We start from the raw sequence: 17,238 nt of genomic DNA, 5'->3' as shown, positions 1-17,238 counted from the left end.
GGGCTTGACTGGCGTGCGCCATATATTGACTGGCGTGCGCCAGTGATAACTGAGTCAACGGTCGATGACCGACACGTGGCAGCTAACTGGCGTACGTCATAAACGTACTGGCGTAAGCCAGTTGGGTTTTGCTGGGGCTGTTTGGCTCTGGTTTGAAGGGTTTGAAAGGGGTTTGAAAGAGGTTCGGGACGCTCAAAGCTCAAACACACCATTATCCTCAGACTGTTCTCGACCAAAATCATCATCGGGGCAATAAAAGATCGACAAATAACGTTATTCGATGTCTACAGACGGCCTAAATTCAAACACAAGCATGGAACTAGTTTTACGTACTTTTTCAAACCCACAGGGCATTATTTGTGTTTTCGGGCCAAACTGCATGCATGGTTAACTAGACCACATCCATTCAATCGTTTCTCAAGTGAAAAAAAGTTGTTTCCAAACAAACCAACTACAACTTCATACATGCACAACACGGTGCACGTATAGCACGAACAAGAGAAAATAAAACGGACATGATATAGCTAGCTAGCCAAGTAGCTAGGAAAGCACTAATCGTAGTTAATTAATTTCCAAGGGTGTGTAAACAGTTAGATTCTCTTGCCGGCCATAATCCACAATACCCATATCTTGTTTTTTAAAAATAAAACCTAAACCATATGAAGTGGCTGGTTTCTTACGGTAAGCAATGTTGTCAGTACGTAAGATATTAGGTTTACCAACTAACTACCTAAGCTATTTGTCGCATTTAGCAAGAGAAATCAAAGAAACTGAATTTGGAAATTTGGAAAAATGCCCGGTAAAGGCTATATATATATATTTGGTGTAGTATATATACTGTTTGATTGTCTACTACTACATGTTGAAACAGTTGCTTTTATGTGCACAATGATTAATATACCTGCTTAATTTGATGTGAATCTACGAGTTGATTCTTAAATTTCCGTAATATTTTCTATGAGAAATTAAGCTAACATTTTCCAATAAGTTGACATACTCCTTTTTTGAAATTCTGTAATGTTTATCTATCTTTTTTCCGATTTGCTAAATTAGTACTAGCTAGTGATCGAGGTTGTCAATCTCTGATGCTACCAACGTCCTCAGCTCTTTAGAGTTGTCCAGGTGCAAAATGCTTGACTCCATTCTGGAGAGAGGGGCACAGTTGAAAACCTTGTTGGAAGTAGTATGAGCAGATTCTGGAATAGAGTTTTTTTTTTTCTTTTTTATAAATATAATTCTTCTTTTTCGGAAACGAGGACTTCATTCAAGGTAGAATCATTTTCTTGGACCAACACCTGATGCAGAGTCCCCTCTTGGCGCTCTTCTACTAAAAATACAATGTTCTTATTTCATTGCCAAATGAAGCATGACAGCACATAAGAAAATACTTTTAATTTCTTGAACCTTAATGAGCGATCAAATTAGGCGATAGAAAGATAAAATCTAATAAATTCCTCTACGATCCAAGTAGTCATTGTGAAACAGATTTTTTTGGACATCGTAGCTAAGCAGGATCCAGGGAGGGTTTAGAGAACCAAATAGAAAAGCTCCCAATATAACATGAAGCATTTGGCTGCGTTGGTGGCTAATGGAAAAGAATGAGGTCTAGGATGTGTTGAGAATGAGGGTATTTTATTTTATTTTAGAACTAAAAGAGGAAGTCTTTTTATTTATTTATTTTTTCCAATAATGCAATTATTCGATTTGGGCCAAACCCACCATAAATTTGCGGAAAATCTTATTTCATCACCCCATTTTGTGGAAACGGTCTTCTTCAGTTAGAATACGGGACCATTGCTAAGGTTGTGAGCAATTAGAGGTCACATTTGAACCAACTGGGACTAGCTTCTTGTTACTCCTGCTAGGAGATCAACGGTCAACTAATGTGCTAAAAACTCTCAGTGCAGACTACGGCCTCCAATATACCCACACACCAAAAAAAAAAAAAAAAAAGGAAAAGAAAATAGAGGTCACTTCCGAGAAAACATCAATTGAGACAACAATAAAATATTGAACAAACAGGTTATGTATCGAAACTGGGACAAGTTAAACAGTTACCATTGTTACGGTTACTGCCATGGAAAGGTCATTGGCAGGAAATCCCAGAATTGCTAGCATTAGTCCACGAAATCAATACACTTTTAGGTAATTATGCGAGGGTAATGTTAACCCTTACCAAGCGAAGGTGAACATAACCACACTTGGCATTCTGACAACGTTGTTTTGGCGTGTGGCTTATGTTTTCCCTTGAGGCCATGTAGCATGCTTATGAATTCAAAAGACAAATCACTAATACAACGGAAACAGTGTTGGTAAAGGCCACCCAAACAATGACCCAACTTGGGTATTTCCATAGTCAAAACCCATTATATAATTAAGCTACGATCGAGAATGTTGTAGTAGTAGTAATATTTCAAAAGCATAATCACGTCACACAATAGTCAACACAACAAATTAACCGGTCCCGACATGCACTGTTGCATGTCAACATAAGTTTCAAAACCAGTGTTTTGCTGATGAACAATACAAATCACCTTCGAGGGTCATGTCCTCGCCATAACAATCACCTTCGCTAGTCACGTCCATGCCCCGGCCCCGTAAAGAGAGGATAACATACATAAGTCACCAAGACCAAAATCAAAAACAAGCAAAAGGATCACTAAACGTATTCCACATATTACAACCACACCACTATACAACTATACTCTCTCAACTGACAAATTTTTCAATGTCGGGTGGGCATCACGTGGCACAACCACTCTTGGTGCCCGTCAGCGCATCCGAACCGTCCAAACGTGTTTCCACCAAATTTGTTGCGTTAAATTTACCTCCAAAAATTTACGAAAATGCCACCGAATTACCCCAACAGGGGCCCAGATCTGTTGCGTTAAATTTACCTCCAAAAATTTATGAAAATACCACCGAATTACCCCAACAAGGGCCGTCCAGACGGCACTGAAAAATTTTCCCTCTCAAAGCTCAAAAAATTTCTCCCTAAACAGTCACACATTGATAAGTATATTCTCACTTTGCAACTGTTGGGGTGCTGGAAAAAGGTTATATGTATGAGGTAGTAGATGTTTAGAAGATGAGGGATGGGTGTTGTAATAAAGGAGGCTTTTTTGTATTGCTTTTCAAATTGTAGTACAAGAAAGTTACAAATGAAGCTCTATTTATAGAGCTAGGTTCCACCGACTCTTACTATTCTAGAATAGTCTTCTTAATTACACAAATCTCTCACAACTTCTAGACTTTTTTAGTTTTAGCCCATGTGCCTAAATTACAAATATCTTCTTTCTTTATTACATTCCACACTATTCTAAATATATTTTATATTAGATATTTTAGTACAAAAGTCTACATGTTTGTAGAAATTAAAAGATTACAAATTACTTTTTCTTTTAACAGCAACAACATTGGTAAACGAAAACATAATTTCTCCTAAAGCAATCACACAGTTCAGTTCAGTTCAAAGAATTTTAAGAGTTCGTGTAAACTCTAAATGGCAACACTAGTTGGCCCCATGGCAATTAATTTTGATGAGGGGTTTTGAATATGATACAAACTTCGTTGATACATACACTCATGGAGAATGATATGAACACGGTAACAACGGCAATGTCTTCAAAACACAATAGTAGATCTTGAGAAAAAAGGTCTAAAGAAAAACTATGCCCGAGGTAAAAATCTAGTTGAGATATAGTCATAAAACCATCGGAGCAATCCAACGTTTAAAAGAAGAAAATCTAAATAACCAAAGTACCTCCTCCAGCATGCAAAAGTTGATCAAAGTCTCGTCGGGAACAGATACCACATAAATTTGAAAATTCTTGGGAGAAGCAACCGAAGTATCCTCAGCCTGGAAAGAGATGATACGGCCAATTGCCTTGCCATCCTTGTGGAAATATACCTTGCAGAGTTTGGTGAACTGGTACGATGTGTGCTACATTTTAACAAAGACGGTAAGCCCACAAACAAAGAAAGATGAGTTAATTAAAGAGTAAGAAAAAGAAAGAATCTAATGAAACAAAAGCGGACACCACATACGTACATGTTTGCAGTTGTACTTTTTAATACCAATCTTTGACATATCCTCGTACAGCTTTGGAGCAGGATAGAGAGAACTTTCAGACCAACATGGTTCAAATGCTTTGTCGCCATATGGTACTATGGGAGGAATGTCCATAAAATCAAACCCCTGAACATAGACAAAGTTAAGACTTGAGATGTATATTGCCGAGATTGATTCAATGAACCAAATATGATCTCGCTCGCCCCCTCTCTCTCTCTCTCTCTCCCTTCCCTCGCACTCGGACATAAGACATTGGAGTAATGCATGTAGGATAGACAAACATACACGTCGCTCCTCGATGCGCCTCTCTTCTTCCCTCAGCAGCTGCTGCCTCTCCTCCTGCTGCTGAATGAATGTGGAATGGACTAGGTCTGAAAGAGTTTTTGTCTGTTTACGATCACCATCCGGTGCCGCCACGTCCAAACCCTAGATGAAAAGCGGACAATACAACAACAAATTGCCACTCTAATTAATGAAACCATAAATAAACACTACAATCAGGTCAGGTCATCAACAAAAACAGGCAGTAAAAGCTATTGGTTGATTTGCGGAGGAGGGGCTATCTTCTGTTTTTATCATTCTCCTCCACGAATACCAACCTCGCAACCCTTGGATGAAAACTGGACAATACCTGAAACATTGTACTTTTATCATTCTCCTCCACAAATACCAACTAAAAAAAATGGAATTGTGTTTAAGAGTGAAATCTTAAAATTGAATTTGAAGATCCGCTACAAAACGAACATGTTTATTTTGTCATATGATTCATATCCAATTATGTCATGATTCATATCCAACTATGTCAAGAAAAGGAACTTTTTTTCTCTCTCTAAACTAATACAATCAGCTCATCAACTGAAAAAGTTACGGAAAAGAAAAGCTTACTAGTACTAGCATGCTGATCGATGGTCTTCTTCTGTTTATTATTGTATCTACCACCAAACCGTAGATGATCGTGTATATATATACACACAGATGAATGAAAGCATAAATAACTTCGACGTGGATCCTCTCAAAGTCATCGACTACTATAACAGGTGGTAAAAAAACAGCAGAAGCAAAATCCAAGATAAATTAAAAAACTTGAGCCAGATAAGTCAAAGGCTTAGGATTGAAATCGGAAAAACCTCGGGGGAACAAAAAAGGAGGAACCGCTTGGAGTTAGAGACAACCAAAATTAACACTTCAGATGTATATTGCAAAAAAGGAGGAACCACTTGAGCCAGATAAGTATGAATGTATGATGAGTATGAACCAAACAGGGTTCACATCCACACACTCAACAGATAAACACAAATTTTATGAAATATTGCTGAAGACCACTGCATATTTAATTTGGTTATTCTTATGTAAAAAATTGAATGAACTTGACAAACATAACGATAGAACTGAAATGCATGGAGGTGAGCAACTCGAATGATTCATGCAATCAAACTCACTTAAACATAATTGGCAAGTTTATAAGGAACTGAAATATGACAAGAATAACAAAGCAAATAGAAGACCAAAGTGATTGTGCTTAGCAGTCGACACATTGTAACTAAAATATGTGACGTAATCAAGACCTTCGACGAATTATACGAACACAAAAATCGGTACAGAATGTGATCCGAACCGTTCAATCAGTACACCCCAAATCTCAATCTCATAGTTTCCAATCTAATTTTTTATGATCCGAACTGTTCAATGTGTGCAGAATGTGATTTTAAGGGTGCCCGCGAGAAATTAGCAAAAATATGACCGAAAAATGCTTGTTTTGAGTAGTTTTTAATTAAACCGTTCATCAAATCTAAGTTAAAAACTAAAAATTGCTCAGATCAAGCCTTTTCCGGTCTTTTGTTTTGCTGATTTCTAACCAGTACCCTTAAAATCACGTTCTGATTACATTGAGCGGCTAGGATCATTAAAATTTGATCGAAAATTATGAGGTATTGTTTTAGGTCTCTAATTAGTTGTTTCCGAAACCGTCTCATATATATATATATATATATATAGCGAAAGCAGAAGCCAGCGTGGTTTGAAGCCCACTATATGCAAAAGTTCTTAATTTCGTGCCAAATTAACAAAAACTCAACGAAAAATGAGAAGAATGTATTCTACTAGGACTGCAGCACAAGTATTTGCCCTCACTGCGTGCCCTCTCATCGATTTCAGAGACTCTTTCAAATTTGTCATTACGTATATCTTGACGTCATCAGGTTGGAAGACCTAGAGAATATTAATTATAGACTGCTCTAATGTGAAGTTACTCTACACAAATAGATCATCTTTACAATATTTATTTATCGGGGCGGTTCCGGGGATCCTTAAAAAAATTCCTCCAAGTTTTCGATCGAATTTTGATGATCCAAGCCGCTCAATGTAAATTAGAACGTGATTTTAAGGGTGGCTGTGAGAAATCAGCAAAAAAAATGACCGGGAAGGGCTTCATCCGAACAGTTTTTTATTGAACTTTATTGAACGGTTCAATAAAAAACTACTCAAATCAAGTCCTTCTGATTTTTTTTTTTTTTTGCCAATTTCACGCAAGCACCCTTAAAATCACGTTCTGAACACATTGAGCGGCTCGGATCATCAAAATTTGATCGAAAATTATGAGATTAAGATTTGGAGGGTTTTTTTAGAGGGTTTTTTTAGGGTCTCCAGAACCGTCCCGTTTATTTAATGGGAATAAATTTAGTTAATATAGTTTCTCTATCTCTACAGGCTTATACCGTCAATAGTGCTGAGGTGGTTTTCAACAAAAAACAAAAAAACAAAAAAAAGACCACAAAACCGGTAGTTTAAAGGGTCCAAAAATTATTGCACTTGTGATATAAGCTTCCAAGAACCTTACATCCATTGCTCTCTAGGATGCAAGGTTTTTTCTTATTTAAATAATTTTTGCATTTAAAGTGCAAAAATCATTACGCTACAATAATATCCCTTGTGAAATATAAACTACAAGCATATGAGCAAATTATCAATCGTAAAGGCTTCTGAATAGAATTACGCCAAAATTATTTCTTGAAACGTACAGAACTATTCTAATTGAAGTCCATTCTTGAATTTTGCATACTATAATGTGCATAGCTCATTAATCATGTTTGCCTTCAATATAAACTGATAGTATTTGAAAAGAATTTTGTTCTATAGAAAAGTATTAATCCGAAAATAGGACTTATAGATAAACAAAAATCATGCCACAAGCTCTATTCATGTTGGTACATTTCATTCAAACAAGATTGGTTCGTCCTATAGACACGTTATACCTAAACATATTGTGAACATTCTCCCTCTACCTCCCTCTCTCTCTCTCTCACACACACATAAAGACATTGGAGTAAACATTCACTACTTCACACATTGATGGAGAACTCGACTGTAAACAAGCTATGGTAGTACAAGAGCTGTGCCAAGTCTCTTGTACGTGAACTGCAAATTGGAGGCTGCTCGCTCATGGAGAAAAATATGAACATGGTAACAACGGCAATGTCTTCAAAGCTGCAAATTGGAGGCTGCTCACTCATTGAGAAAAATATGAAAATGGTAACAACAGCAGTGTCTTCAAAGCACGATAGCAGATCTTGAGCGAGGAAAGCACATATCTATTCCCATGCAAAAGGAATGTCTGTGCTTCCTTGTGACACAATGTAGAAACGTGAACTCAGCAGATTGCAGGAGCCTAGGAAACAAACAAGAAATGCAAATGTATGTGCAGCCTTGTGACAATGTAGAAACGAGTCACAGAACCCAGGAAACAAACAAGAAACACAATAGCTTGCTAACCACGCCTTAAGCAAAAAAAAAATTAAAAAGATTACAGAAGGCAAAAATATTTCAAGTTAAGCTTAACACTGGAAACTATAACCATTATTAAAAGTTGACTCAGAAAAACATAGCCCAATTAGACTTGTATAGACTCCTAAATTACCAACTAAAACAGCAAACATGGACCTCAGTTCAAACCGGTCCAAGTATCTTGAAATCGGCATTACACATTCTAGAATGGATGGGGGAACATGAATATTATCTAACAGTCGAATCTAATAAGGTTTTGACACCGGCCAGTCCCCAAATGGACAGAAATTGCAGGTTTGTGAGAATGGAGCTTGAAATTCTGAATACTTTAAAGCAGGGCCAGCTCGCGTAGTTAAGGATGTGACTTGGAATGTGTTAGAAGAAAGAAGTTGAAGTTTCGCTTCTCACTCTTCGCTACAAGCAGAGTACTGGACATGCTACGAAGAAAAAAGCTGACATTTCTTCAAGTCAAAGTCAAAGACCATGGAGAGACACTAGAGGACGGTGCATAAAAGTTTCTTACTTATTGTCACCTAACATACTTACATAATTACATATTTTCTTTACAAAAATATCAGTGCATTGTTCCCATATTTTCCTCTACTCTTAATAGGGTTTTCAAGCATTTTCTATAACCAAAAGAAAAAAAAAATACAAAGTTAAACATTTCTTGACCGAACATCAAGGTTAAGTAGGTTGACCTTCTCGCTAATTTTGATGATAATTCTTGAATCATTCCCACAACTGCATGTTGTCTTGCAAAACTTAACTATTTGAGTTTATAAGAAGCAATTCAAAAGAATTGTTCATAGCCAAATATTAGTATACCATTAGAAGTTTGACAAAAATCTTAAGAAGTTAAAAAAACAAAGGAATTATGCACCAAAACAATTAACATTGGAGGGATCATACGGATTTTTCATGTGAGACACCAATATGTATCTTGAATAATACCACAATTGTCTTATCACAATCAATGTACTTTAAAGATGAGGATCGACAATAACACAGAATACTATCCACCTGCGCAAATTGAAAAGGGAATGGAATATAATGTGTAGTTATGAATCCAAGATATACGAGGGTGAGCACACATAACGTAGTTATATACCTTCTCCAGTTTGCAAAAGGGGACCACAGTGACGTCACCAAAAGAACCAGCTTTAGCTTCAAAATTCTTGGTTGAAGACTCATCAACAGCCTGGAAAGTGATGTGGTAAGCAGCATATATAAGCTTCTTCAAGGAATATACTCTGAGGATTTTGGTGAACTGGTACAATGTATCCTACAATATTAAACAAAAGCAAAGATGGAGTTAATTACAGAAGCGTTAGTTAAAGAGTAGTACGGAAAAAAACCACCACATACATTTTGGCAGTTGTAAGTCCGAAGACCAATCTTTGCCATATCCTCGTATGGTTGGTAAGGAATGACTACATTTTCAACAACTCAACAAAACAAGCTTGGGAAGTGGGAGAGGTAGTTAAAACTCGGGTTGCGATGTGGATGAAGGCAAAATTTGATATCAAGGTCTACACCGTAGAGGAGTTCAAGGTTTTTTTAGATGGTATCCGAAAACTGAGATTGTAAGGATCGTAGTTTTTTGGTGTGCCATTCAACTATTTGTTGGATGCGTGTGTATGTATTAGTGTATCTTTTGGTGTATCAAAGCTCTTGTGAGTTTTGAGTCTTTCCTCGATGTACCCCCTTCGAGTAATATAAAAATGTTTCGTTTACCGAGCAAAAAAAAAATGTCCCCAGCATCAAACCCCTAGACATAGACGACAAAGTTAGATCGAGAACCAAAATTAAGACTTGAGATATATATTGCGAGATAGATTAATTGAAGGCTTTGAAGCAGACAAGTATATATGATGAGTATGAACCAAACAGGGTTCACACTCACACGCGTGCGCGCAAACCCAAACACACACATAAATACATTGGAGTAGCGTATGTAGGATAGGCAAAACATACAGGGAACTCCTGGATGCGCCTATTTTCTTCCTCCTCCAGCTGCTGCTGCTTGGATGCGGAACGGGTCATTCTACGGTCCGAAAGTTCTAGTCTCATCTCCTTCTGTTTACCATTTCCATCATTTAGGGCAGATCTCTTCATCTTATCAAAACTGTCAACTCCAATGAACATCATATTGGGAAAAAAAAAAACTCTAATAAACGAAACCGTACATAAACACTACAATCAGGTCAGGTCATCAACAAAAACAGGCAGTAAAAGCTACTCGTCGGTTGAGGAGGAGGGGCTATCTTCTTTTTTTATCATTCTCCCCCACGAACACCAACCTCGTTGTTGGTGGGAATAAGAGAATTGCACATAAACAAACAACTCTCTAATTTATACTAATAATCTTTAGCAATAATACAAACCCACAAAATAATCGACTCTCTCACTCACTACACTCTCACAGAACATATTATTGGGGAGGAGGCCCCTGAGGGGCTCCCTACGGTTCTCTCTCTCTGCTATCTTTTTCTCTTTGTTTCCCACACAAGTCATAAACACACACATATTTACTTATACACAATTGTAGACCTACTCTCTTAACTCCCCACGAGTCATAAACACATACACATTTACTTATACACAATTGTAGACCTCCTAGTAATAGGGTACAAGCATGCGGGTGGTCTTCTTCTTATATTTTACTCCTCTGCCACCCAAACCCCAGATGATCGTAAATTAATATAAATATACAACCCTGGATGATCGTAAATTATTAATAAAAAAAAGAATGTAATTGTACAGATGAATAAAAGCGTTAATAAATTTAACATGGAACCTCTCCAGGTTATCAACTGCTAAAACAGGTTGTAAAAAAAAAACAGCAGAAGCAAAATCCGAGATAAACAATCAAACTTGAGCCAGATAAATCAAAGGCTTACGAATGAAATCGGAAAATCCCAATGGGAACAAAAGAGGAGGAACCGCTTGGTGTTGCCGTCGTGATTTTCGCGCGGTTGCAGCCACCTTAGTCATCTTCTTCCTTTTAGACAGAGGGAAAAAAAAAGGGAAAATGACGGCCGTGTTTGATAATTAATACCCTCCAAGGACATTTTCAGCATTAACAAATGTACTCAAATGTTCTCAGCATGTCCTTGGCGGGTATTAATTATCAAAACACGTCCTGGGCCGTCATTTTTCCAAAAAAAAACACCCACTCTCGATCAAGCACAGCCCACTCTTGATCAAGTTGGCCACTTACGCGTATTAGGGTAACAGCCGGTCAATAGTAAGATATATGGAGCGGGAAACTTTCCAAAATACCCCCAACCGGATTAAGTTGGTCAGCCCAATGACCTACCTGGGTTCGGCAGAGGCCCAATATGAGCCGAATTAAAGCTAGGGTGGCAAATTGAATCCAACCCACTAAGAAATCTAAATCCATTTATTAAAAAATAAATCTAACTCAACTCATTTATTAGTTGGGTTAGAATGAGTTCAAAGTCATCTAACCCTTTTATTTTTGGCTCTTAATTGAGCCTCAATTGAGTCAACTTAAATGCCTAATGGGTCATGAACATTACCCAACAAAAAATGCACGGAGGCTACGGTTTGTGGGGTGTCTGACTTGTAGGGCGATAAGGAATGGATTTGGGTTTTCTTCGGAGCTAGTCATTTTTCAGTCAAGGCCAGTACTTCCCCCACCCCACCCACCCCCCCCCCCCCCCCCCCCCCAATTGAATGAGACCCTATAGATGTTTATTGTACAATTTTCGCTTCTGTTTCATTTTTTTTCCAATTAACAGCTAGGGTTTTTTCCCATTGTTTAAGCCTTAAGGGCTCCAAATGGGGCATAAAAAAAGATAAGTTAACGCCTCGTCGAGGTACTGCAAAATTGGGTCCAATTTATCGTAATCGATTAGTTAATATATTGGTTAGCTGATTTTCACACAACTATAGCATGATCGAACAACATGTTCCATCGAGCCACATTCTTTTAGATGGGAAAAAATCGATGAAAAGAAAGATAGATTTTTTTTCGGTCAATCGGGATAGTTTGGTAATATAGTGTGTCATTTTAATGTATTGCAGTAATATGACCATTTTAATGAATATGGTAATCAAGTGTACAGGTGTAATATGGGGTGATTTGGATTGAAAAATCGCACAATAACTTCTTCTTTTTGTTGTTTTTATTCAAAAAAAATTCGCATTTGTTAGTCTTGCATCAAACTTTTGTGACTTATTGATTTTCTCGATGAAAGAAATCAAAAAAGTAAAAAAAATTTGATCGAAACTAATAAATTTTTTAAAAAAGACAAATAAGTAAAAAAAAGTTGTCTTATTGACTTATTTTTGTCTTTATTCAAAAAATTATGAATTTCGATCAAAATTTTTTACTTTTCCAATTCATCTCGTTGAGATGAGTCAATAAGTCACAAAAGTTTGACGCAAAACAAACAAATGCAAAAAAAAAAATTGAATAAGGACAAAAAAATAAGTCACTCAATTTTTTTGTGTGCTTTATAAAATTATTATTGGTATATCTGAATTCTACATTTTTATCTAAGATAAACAAAAAAGAACAAAAAAAAGTAAAACTGTAATTGGGTTAGTGGGCAAGTCGGGTTTGATTTTAAATAAATGGGTCGGGTTGGGTATGGATATGGGTAGTTGAACTCATAATTAATGGGTCTAAATAGGTCAATGACCCATTAAAGACCCAATCCACTTACAACTTACCTAATTTAGTCCAAACCCACCCATTTGCCACTCTTAATTAAAACCTAACAAGTGGTAATTGAGGGGAAATCAAAATCATTATTTTCCCCCTGGACACTAAAAAATATAAGCGTATTATTTGAAATTGTGATCGGTAACCGGCAATGAAGAATATGGTTTTGATATAGCAATAATTTTTCTAATTTTATTCTGCATCACTTTTCTTGCTTTTATTTCGTAAGTACTTAGTGGAGTTTTTTTTTGGTACACCAGTTAATGAAAAAACAACTAATTAAACTCTTTCAAAAGCCACTCCTCTCATGTCTGCCTCCAAGAGTGAGATTAAGTCGTACGGCAGAATGATGTGGAATACCATTTTATCTTCTTGATCAACTCCCATGTCAGCAAGTCCATCCGTGACTTTTTGGTCTATCAGTGGTTGCCACTATTAAAAAGTGGGAATTCAATTTGAAATTCCATTTGACTATGCATTTTTTTTTTCTTGTTGTTCCTATTAGTATTTGTTCAATGAAGAATTGATTAAATGTATTCTCGATATCATATAGTTTTGGTTGCCACTATGATTTTATTTTATTTTTTTAGAGATGTTGAGTTTGTTTGTTGGGGCATATATGGTGCAAAATGTGTTTCATTCGTACATAAATAAAGGTGCAGACAATTAAAATGTACTCAAGTCCTCCCATTGTGATGGATCGCAACATTTATGCTTGCTTTCTCTCTCTTTTTCGTTGGTTTGGTTAGTTGTTAGGCGAGCGAGATGTTACATGGGTGTGTTATGAGCACCGGTGATTGGGCACTCCCAATGAGAATGGTCAATAGTAGAGAACGATAATTCATTAATTTTAGTTGTTTCAAAGGATTCAAAAACTTGATGTAAGAAATCTACGTAATTTTCTTTTTCAGAATTCATGTAATTGACTAATTGATAAATGTATATACGCGCGAGAATTAGAAAGCGTAGCCCGCACCGTTGTGGTAAACGAAGAGAGTCAAGCTAAGACCCTAAAACAAAATAGCAACTAGTAATAAGTAATACCTCCTTTATTCAGGTTCATGATCAACATCATGATCAAAATAGCAACTCTCTCTCTCTCTCTCTCTCTCTCTCTCTCTCTCTCTCTCTCTCTCTATATATATATATATATATATATATATATATATATACTAGCGAATGCCCGTGCCTGAAGGCACGGCGCAACACATTTTGAAAAAACTAAAGCTACTGGTCGAACAATGAGCAAAGGGACGACATGTTGAAAAAAAAATGGGTACGAACAAACTAAACTTTGGTGTATGTGCAGGACAAATCGAGGTGCAAATAATATTCAAGTTTTACACAAATTTTCAAGATCCATAAATCACCCAACATACGTAATAAAAATTAATTACTGTCAAACCAAATATACTTTTGTAAAACTTTACCTAATGAATAAAATGTCATTATAAAATTTCCAATGTCTTAGAAATACATGTCACATAGCCTCCTATTTTGAGTGATTAGGTGGTGGTCACATGGGGTAAGTTCCATGCAAGTGTATATCCCATGTAAGAAGACGCTATAGATATATTAAATAAAATTTTGATAAGTCAGTTTCTAAGTACATTGAAAATCGAAATACATGCACATATTGGATCATGCTCACATTCAAGCGGACCGTACCAATTTTATTATAATAACACACCCCGCATGACCACGAGGCTAGCAGAATCCCTCAAATGTGATCAATTTTTCATATCGGATAAAAATTGTACACTATGCCAACACACTCTTCAAGTGAAAAATAGGGATAGCATTAATACCTGTTATGTAATCGTAAGAAAAGTAGATTTTTTAGCTATGAACCTAGCAAAAGAAAAATAGGGATAGCATTAGTACCCGATATGATATCCCATCTTCAAAATCGGACATGAAAGTTTCTTTTTAACCGGTTTCGAATTAGTGAGTTCTCCCATTTTCCTTAATTTATTCTTCTTCGTTTCGGATCAAAATAAAATTTCCAAACCAAGTAAAATAAAAGGGTGCACTTATGTATATCAGATACTAAAACTGTAACTCTTGAATGAATCTTAAAAGCATTGATCTTAATATGAAAATTAATACCTTGTGTTTTGCCCCATAGCCTCATAATCTTTGAAGATGATTCAATCATCAATGTAGCAGTAGAGTGTACCCTAAATAAAGGAGCACATTCACGAAACAATTTTGCAGCAACACCACAATAAAATAATGCACTTTTGCAAGCCCCTCTTTCCTTGAGCCATGGCCAGTTTTACTAAGATCAACTTGCACCCACTCTAACCATTGTTATCCTTTAATTTCAAAGCGAAAAAACATGAGAGTGGCCATCAGCAACCACAATAAGCGTTAAAATCAATTTCGAAAATCGGCCCCATTAATTTAGAATTGTGTTAGGCCAATTTAGAACTCAAAAAATCCAAATTCGGTACCCCAACTTGTAGCTTATACTATAAAGAGAATGAATTGACCGAAACTACCTTCTAAAGCACGGTACTCACGGGAATGGCCTTAATGGTTTAGATTTTAGCATCACAATAGCTGCAAAAAAATAAAATAGAAAACCCATAAAATCAGAACTTAAAACCAACATAACTTAAAAGTAGGATATTACAGTAAAAGATATAAAAAATTATAGATTGAGCTAAAGAAAGCTAAAGATAAACTCGATTGTGATTTCGTATTTACACTACTAATTTGAAACACCAAAGGAATCCATTTTCATAGTAGCATATACAAAATCACATCCGCTAGATAACCTTACATATCCGCACAACATGCACTACAAGAAAAAGTATGTTTAGTGACGAAAAAGTGGCGACAAAATTTAATTTGGTCGCTAAATGAGTATATTTGGCGACAAAAAAATAAATTCGTCACTGTTTTGATAACTTCCTTGACAAAATTATTTTGTCACCAATTATAACTATTTAGTGACGAAAAAAATATTTTTGTCACCAAAGGCTCCTATTTGGCGACGAAATAAAATTTTTCGTCACCAAAAGAGTAAAAAAGGAGACGAAATTATTTTTTGTCACCAAAGATAACTATTCGGTGACGGAAAAAATATTTTGTCGCCAAATGAACCAATTTGGTGACGAAAAATATTTTCGTCTTCTTTTAACGTTTTCAGTGACGAAAAATTTATTCTTTAGTGACGAAATTTATGAATTACGCTTTGTCACCAAGTATATTTCGGGCATAACTCTTTGCTCAGAACTCCGATTGAAATAATCTAAATTGGGTTTGAACAATAACATAAAGAGCTACGACTTTCATGTTTATTAAAATTGCTAAGTTTAATGTTTCATAGTTCAAAATGGCGTTCAAAATATATTTTAATGTTCAATGTATGTGTTATATATTAGATATTTCAAACATATGCTGAAAAGTTTGTGTGGTGTAGTTGGTTAAAGCATGTGTGCAAAACGTAGGAGACTCGGGTTCGAAACCCCGCAGGAGCAAGAAAGTGAGATTTTTTTCACATATAAGAATGTCTTTCGTGACGAAAAATTTCGTCACTAATGGGTCATCTTTGACGAGCCAAAGGGAATAATTTGTGACGAAATTTTTTGTCATCAAAAAAGCACAATAGGTGACGAAGAAAATTTCGTCACCAAGTCATTTTTCCGTGACGAAATTTTTCGTCACCAAAAGGCACTATAGGTGACGAAAAATAGATTTCGTCAACAGGTAGGAATCCTCGACAACCTTTAGTCGACAAATTTTTTTTCGTCACCTATATTATTTGTGACGAAAAACATACAATTTGCGACGATTTTCATTCGTCACCCAATGCAATTTTTCTTGTAGTGATGATACTACACTTTTGTAAAACCTGACCATGACCATTAAACCAATAATAATAACAATACACAAAAAAATAACTCTAGATTCTCATTCCCAATTTGAGTTCATAATTTCTAGAAAACTCAAAAGACCCGAAATCCAAACTTGCAGATTGAATCATGAAGGGAGTGAATTGATTTAAAATACCTAAATCTGGAAGCTCGTAGAAGTGACTCAATTGGCCTTTATGATTCCAGTAAGAACTTAAAAACATACTACCTAAGGGGAAACAAATTAAAGCAACAAAGTTACACCAATACAAAAAAAAGGAGCTATCTGTTGAAAGGGAAAAACTTCTAAAGAAATAGTAAAATAAACTCAAACCTGCAACCACAATAAAATTTTCAGCTGTTGAGAGATCTCAAAACACCTAAACATTGGAAAAACAAACATGAAAACGATAAGAAAATTGTGTTGATTACCAAAATAACAACATGAATAATCGATAATATGGCTATGCTATAGGGCAATACTTCTTTATGAGCTTTCAAAAGTTATCATTTTTTAGGAGAATTGAAGGAGGAAATTCAAATTGTAGGCTAAATTTTGGGATCAATTATTGAACATTTGTCTCCATTACCATATTGCTCTATTTAAAGCAATTCCTAATTAGGAGTATATTTTAAGATCAATGCGCAAAATTTTTATCTATAATCTATTTCCTACATTTGCAATGGCCAATTTGGATATAAAATCCTTTTAAGGAAAGAGGTGAAAATTCATGAATTCTATTTACTATATAATATCGTTGACCCCGCCTTTAGAATGTAAGGAATGCTTCGTAATTTTTTGTTGAATAAGGTAACAAATAAGATAC

At 35.9% G+C, this 17,238-nt stretch overlaps 1 protein-coding gene and 1 long non-coding RNA gene across 6 annotated transcripts in view; both read right to left on the bottom strand.

The window, feature by feature from the left end:
• Positions 1-2,266: 2,266 nt before the first annotated feature.
• Positions 2,267-17,238, bottom strand: part of LOC131314559 (uncharacterized) — a 42,683-nt gene continuing 27,711 nt past the window's right edge. For 2 of the 5 annotated variants that reach the window (XM_058343290.1, XM_058343299.1), the window contains one exon: positions 2,267-2,534. Coding sequence is in view for 3 of the 5 variants with exons in the window: in XM_058343291.1 (XP_058199274.1) it covers positions 3,704-3,943; positions 4,052-4,198; positions 4,358-4,498; positions 8,964-9,137 (702 nt within the window). In the remaining 2 variants the exon portion in view is untranslated. Of the gene's footprint in view, positions 2,535-3,506; positions 3,944-4,051; positions 4,199-4,357; positions 4,499-8,963; positions 9,138-17,238 lie in introns of those variants that run through there. The other 3 variants (XM_058343291.1, XM_058343292.1, XM_058343297.1) reach the window with 3 other exon arrangements.
• On the bottom strand, positions 9,603-10,833 carry LOC131314561 (uncharacterized). The gene is made up of 3 exons (XR_009196449.1): positions 10,799-10,833; positions 9,830-9,980; positions 9,603-9,623 (listed from the first exon to the last, which is right to left on the bottom strand). It is a non-coding gene; the product is annotated as an uncharacterized LOC131314561 (long non-coding RNA).

This window comes from Rhododendron vialii, chromosome 13a (genome assembly GCF_030253575.1).
Source record: "Rhododendron vialii isolate Sample 1 chromosome 13a, ASM3025357v1".
NCBI lineage: Eukaryota > Viridiplantae > Streptophyta > Magnoliopsida > Ericales > Ericaceae > Rhododendron > Rhododendron vialii.
This window is presented reverse-complemented; position numbering and strand designations above follow the sequence as displayed.